At 32.9% G+C, this 6107-nt stretch overlaps 1 protein-coding gene across 1 annotated transcript; it reads left to right on the forward strand.

The window, feature by feature from the left end:
• Nucleotides 1–771: 771 nt before the first annotated feature.
• On the forward strand, nucleotides 772–6107 carry RpL28 (ribosomal protein L28). Its single transcript, XM_074118864.1, has 5 exons — nucleotides 772–925; nucleotides 1097–1188; nucleotides 1625–1753; nucleotides 5761–5874; nucleotides 5967–6107. The coding sequence occupies exons 2-5, from the start codon at nucleotides 1102–1104 to the stop codon at nucleotides 6051–6053; spliced, it is 417 nt and encodes a 138-aa protein (XP_073974965.1). The 5' UTR covers nucleotides 772–925; nucleotides 1097–1101; the 3' UTR covers nucleotides 6054–6107.

Here is a 6107-nt window from a genome sequence, read left to right on the forward strand (position 1 = left end):
TGATAAATAAAATTTTTTAATCGATGTATTTAGAAATTAAAGCGATTATCAGTTTTGTCACTGTCATTACCTTCATATTAACTAACTAATAACTGTTTTATTTTATTTGTTGTAGCTCTTGGCAGAATTAAAATAAATAGTGTAATCCAAGGTGGAAAAATACTCCGAAATATAAGTAAAGCCGGTACAATTCTATATTTTAATGTCTAAAATTTATTTCATTATTTTGTTTTAAATTCTAAGAACTGGCGTACGTTACGAATATTTGAGCATTCAATATTTTTCATGCGATTCCGCAAATACATTTACATAGCTTTAGCGAATCGGCACCAGGGCAGAAAAGCTCTCTACATATACCAAAAATAGTTTAAATCTGTTGAAATTTAAATCATATTCAGTTTCAGATTACTTCGTTCTGAGAGCACTGTAAATGTACTTTTATAATTGAAAATGAAACTGTTTTGAGTGTTATTATGAATGAAGTTAATTTCAAAATAGATGAGATTGATTTTTTTTAGAAAAAGTAAGATGCGGGTGATTAAGTTATCTTACTGATAGTTGATTTATTAATAAGGTGAGAAAGAAAAAATATAACTGCAAGACTGAAATTAAAACAAAATAGTAGATTAATTAATTTTCAATATATCTTTTTATTTTCAAGGGGTGGCCCTCCTCTGTAAAATGGCATAAGTACCAAGGTATGTAATAAAAAGACAATAATAAATATTATTTTTAAAAATTTATTTCTCGAGTTAGTAAATAAAAAAAATAATACAATTTATAGTTTAGGCTTGGTTGGCAGTACTACTTTTTTTCCTGGTATAACCTTGTTGGGTGTCTAACCATGTATTCATCCTGATTCCCTTACGTAAGGGCAGTTACTGCAAGTGTAAGCGTCTACTCTTAAATTTCAACTAAGTAACTGGTACGTACGAAACAATTTTGTATGAATAAGATGTTACTTTTGTTGATTTTTTGCCTTAAATGTTTTGTTCTAGACATAATCAATTTAAAAAAAAGTAACCATGTGAAACTAATTTGAGACCATGTGGTTCATGTCCCATTTCAGGTTATTTTTACTGTGTTTTTCTTACAGCTAAAATGTCAGCCCATTTATCTTGGATGATAATTCGGAATACCAATTCTTATTTGGTAAAGAAGAGAAATATCAAGAAGCATTTTAGTACGGTAATTATTGTAGTACTTTTGATTGTTTGGCTAAGGTACTTACATTTGTTTTTATAAATCATCTTTGTAATTTTTGCTGTAAACATTTAACAAAATATGGTTGTTATAACGTGTAAAAGTGTTTGGTAATTAAGAATTTCAGTTGACGTTACTTTGTTACATTGAAAGTAACGTTTATAAATTAAAAATTTGTGTGCCAATTTTAATTTTATAAAACTCAAATGTAATAGATTACAAATATTTATAACCTAAACATTCCATTTTAAGTTATTTTAAACTCAAATATATTAAATTCAGACAATTATGTTTTATAGCTCTAACCTTTTGATCAACTACTAAGTAAAAAAACTAACTGACAATACTTTTTCACTCCTAGTTTTATCTTTTCAAAAGTACTAGTATTCTATTTTAATTTTTCATCTTTTAATTGTTATAGGAACCTCATAATTTATTGAATTTAGCCTCTTTCCGATATAATGGACTTGTTCACAAGAAAAGCGTTGATATTTCTCCAGCAGACAGTCTTCATGGTTTTAAGCTTACGTGGAAGAAAGCGAAAGCTGCAGTAAGTTTTAAAAAAAATATTTTCAAGCTTGTATTAACATGCAATTACTCTAATTGCTTTAAGTTGAAAAACTTTCAGTGATTAGAAAACTGTAATAAATAATCATATCTCTTTCCGTAATGCTACAAATGTAACCGAAATTTCAAAGCATTTTCGCACAGAAGAAAACGACCAGACCATTTAACAACGAAGTGTAGGCGATTGGGCTGAGACAAGTACAAGGGAGTATTTAAAACAGTGCCATGGTCTAAAGAAACTTTTGTCAAGTTCGAAATTTCATAGTTGTGATAGACTTGAGAATGTGTGAAGAAGTCATGAATGTCAGGGAGTTTGATAAGGATGTGTGCATTGGCCACATGTGGGTAGGTTGGCCAGGTGAAGCAATTGTAATTTTTTCAAACAAGAACGTTTAAAGGTTCGCCCGCGTGGGTTTGTCGTGCGACATCTCTATTGTTGGTTCTTTGTGTTGTAGACACATCCTACAAGAAAGTTAGTACCGAGGGAATTAAAGTAGGAAATAAATTGTTGCTCAGAAATAGGTGAATTAGACAGACAAAACACAGCAGGTAGGTCAAATTTATGCGGATGAACGAATAAGGAGGTTGAAGAGGACTGAAGATACTCGTACCTGTAGCAGAAGGGAAAGAATGATGAAGTAACGAGTTTTTGCTCAATATTGCCGTGCCACCTTGAGCAGTGTCATCAGAATGATAGTTCCAGTTTGTTTGATAGTCTGTAATGTAAAAGTGAGATCTTGTAAAGTGAATTTCGGTCAATAGGACTTGAATATTTGAAACGCATGACAAGTCAAGGCGTTTGTCATGTAGAAAAGTATTAATTTCGTCCCGGAGAGTTCAGTCCATTCGCATTCCAAAGAATTCAAAGTTCATAGATTTGCTTTTGAAGGAGCTGAGTAATCATTGTTTTTAAGTAACTGGTAAAAGGAGTAAGGAGCGTTTCAAATATTTGAAAAAAGATATTTATTACTAAAGTTATTTCCGGATGTGCAGATGATTTATAAGAATGATTTGACCGGTCATTTCTGAATAAGAGCATGGTAGTAGATGTCCTATTGTAATAATGATGTTGCTGTTGAATAGTTGGTGGAAGTACAGGAAAGTCCCTTTAAGAGGGCACTTGAGGAGGTTACGTCCTAACTGCAGCTCCTTGGCCTCGTATGTGCATTCGTTCGCGGCGGATACTTTGCAGTTCCTTTTGAACTTCACATCCGCCGTAACTGGCGTAGTACTTTTTGTAGCAGAGAGTACAGGTAGGCTGAGTTTCCTGAGTTTTGTTGCAGTTTCCACCGAAGTGAGGCCCTGCGCATTTGACGCATCGCGAAGACATATAACAGTAAGCATTTGGTGCCCGAATCCTTGGCACCTCTTGCACTGGACAATTTCCTTATTTTTATGTACCATGTATCGTGGTGAGGTGTATAATGTTTTATTACGTTTTTTTTTGGCGTATCGACTTCGTGGTCATTAGCGCCCACGTTGTCTTATTCTAAACCCTTTTGATTGTATTTCTTCTCTAATCTCCTCTGGGGTATAGAGGTGTAAGTGGCGCAGAACGACTCTAAAGGCTTTGTCTTTCTTTAACTGGTCAGTGAGATATCAGTATTTTTTCCATGTAAGTACGGAACAGTTGTCCAGAGCCAGTTGACACCAGAATGTTGTCTGTGCATGGTTTACATGTGTAATTCTCTGCTCCAAGAAGTTGTCTTGAGTTCATTGTTAAGCTTTACGTAGTTAGTTACTTGTAAAAAAAAAAAGGAGGCGGTTTGTGCTCGGGTTGGTCAATGAACTCTGGAGGTGTATTGAATTTTTGTGCCTCAAAGTCGGACACAAACTGTACTTTTTTTTAAGGTACTAATGAAGATGAAAAAGAATGGATTCTGATTAGTATTTTGTTGTTGATGTGGAGTCTGAGAAAGTCCTGCATTTGCACTTGTTTGACGTGTTAACACATTCGCGGACGGCATATGCAGTACTTTCGCTTTGTTCTAGTGGGTCACCACTGCATATGCAGTGCATTCGTTTTCTATAAATTTCATAGTCAATACTTTGAAAAAATTTATAAATTAAATAATTTAATTTAGCCCTGAAGATGACGTAGTCCCTAGGTCGAAAGCTCGGCAAAATAAATTTTACTCGACTGAAATGGCAATTATTTTTTCATCCTATTGAAACTATAAATCAGTCACCAAAAAGAATGAACAACAATTAAATAATTTATATAATCAAAGTTCATTGTATATACAAGAATCCGACTACCACTTTTTTATTGTTAATATTGGCAGAATTGTATTACTGTTCATTTCAAGTGGTAAGCAGGGAATTTCTTGGTAAAATAACGGTCACTACTGCATTTGATAATAGCACCAGCGGTATCAAATTAAATCTAAACCGGGACACAACACCTCGGCAGGTATTCGATGAAGTGTTCAATTCTGAAATGAGAAAAATTTTAATTACGTGGCAGCTAAATAACGTACACCACAACCTACTACATTTGCAGTATTAACTGCAATTGCAGTAGCTGACTCTTTCGATTGCAAAATTGAGCAATATGAAACAGTACTGCTAATGCAGTTATTATTTTTTTCTTTATTTATATATTGTTGGTGCTATATAGTAAGATATCATAAACCTCTTGTCCAATTTCATCTAACAAACCTGGAAATTGCATTTACGGAGGGTGCTCATATCAGTACCCTAGCTAAATTCAGGCCGCCCGCGAACCTGTTAAGGATGGTAAGGTAGACTATGGTTTTCTTTTTTTATGGAGAAAGGTTAGGTGTGTATTGTCCATTTTGATCGGTTTAACGAAGAAGTTGTAGACTAGCTTCTAGAAGTGCATCTTCCAACGTCGTCTACTTTGAACCATGTCTAGCTGCCGAGGAGGTTAATATTTATAGTTTCTTTTTTCTATTCTAGATAATAAATTAATATTGAGGTTACCTCACTTAAAGATGGATGCCTTGTAACTTCTCTGATGATTGTAGTGGATTCAAATTATTATTAAGTGACAAATTTTGCCATTAAAAGTCTCAATCAATTAATACATTTATTTTTAACACGACAAAATTTTTAGCAAGTTGTTTGCGCAATTTGCCAATGGTCGAAAAAAAGTTCTTAGTTTTCGAGGTATACCGTTAAAATAAAATGCTATTAAAACAATTCCAACCCGTTCTTATAACTATTTATTTTTTAATGTGAAATCTTAATTATGTCACAAATGATGAACTCTTATTTTCTACATTATTCTATCACTGAAAATAATTGAAGAATGTTTTTTCTGATGTGACATGTTTCGGTACATTCTATACGTATTATTAGTTTTGCTTTTTTCAAGAATATTTTTATATAAAAGAGATTTAAAGTGTTTTCGAATATTATTGAAAAAAATAAGTTAATAAATTAATTCATGTTTAAAACAACTTTGCTCTAAAGATTTACAACCAAGCTCGGGCTAAAGTTTTGTCGAAATTCAGTTACAGAATGGATATTAATTTTTTTAAAAACTATTTTCTTTAATCTACTATTAAGCATAAATTAACAATTTAAATGCTATTAATAAATGACTAAAATAAATGCCTGTCCCATTTCTTTGGAGTATTCTCAGGAAATACACCACTATTATCACATCTTTGCCAACTTTATCCCAGGATTTAGTAAAATCGACGAATGCCGTTTTCAGCTGGCATTATCGACTCCAACGGTCTACTTGCAGTGAATCTCGAACACATTTTCTCGTAACAGCAATCGCAGATCTTTACAGTCAAACATGAATTAAAATTAAACTAATAACTAATTCTGGACACAGTCTTGAAATTCGTTACAATCAGAAGAGACTCTGCTACGTTTGGGAAGTCATTAAAAAATAAAATAAATTTCTTTGAAAACAAGAAAATCTGTTAGAAATGAATGAATCATGATTTATGGCTGTTAGTTCAAAGCACAGTCTTTTAAAATAAATAAAGTAAAATATTCTATTTATTTCAGCATAAGCCAGGATCTTGCTATGTATCTCGCACTATGAAATCAGGTCCAAGAGTTGCGCTATTTCGCCTTCGACGGTTCATCAGAGCCAACAAGTACAGGCGAGACCTAACTAAGGTCAGTAGGAATGCGATGAGATTCTTAAAATTTTCTAGCCAATTTTATTCTCTGGTCAATTACTTAGGAAATTTCTCTTTTTTTTTTTGTAGGCTGCATTGAGACGTGCAAGTGCAATCCTGAACTCCCAAAAGAGAACACTGCAGGTCAAGAAATCTAGGCCAAAGAAATCTGATTAAGAAATGTCATCTTATGTTTTAATAAAATTCGTTTTATTGCTTTTACAATAACAA

Source organism: Rhodnius prolixus, unplaced genomic scaffold, assembly GCF_049639745.1.
Source record: "Rhodnius prolixus isolate KJV_2025 unplaced genomic scaffold, Rpr scaffold_2, whole genome shotgun sequence".
NCBI classification, from domain to species: Eukaryota; Metazoa; Arthropoda; class Insecta; order Hemiptera; family Reduviidae; genus Rhodnius; species Rhodnius prolixus.

Excerpts from the sequence above, each read along its gene's own strand:
- RpL28 (XM_074118864.1), top strand. The coding sequence starts at position 1,102 with ATGTCAGCCCATTTATCTTGGATGATAATTCGGAATACCAATTCTTAT. Across the intron at positions 1,189-1,624 it reads TCAAGAAGCATTTTAGTACG|GAACCTCATAATTTATTGAA; the intron begins GTAATTATTGTA and ends TAATTGTTATAG. Across the intron at positions 5,875-5,966 it reads ACAGGCGAGACCTAACTAAG|GCTGCATTGAGACGTGCAAG; the intron begins GTCAGTAGGAAT and ends TTTTTTTTGTAG.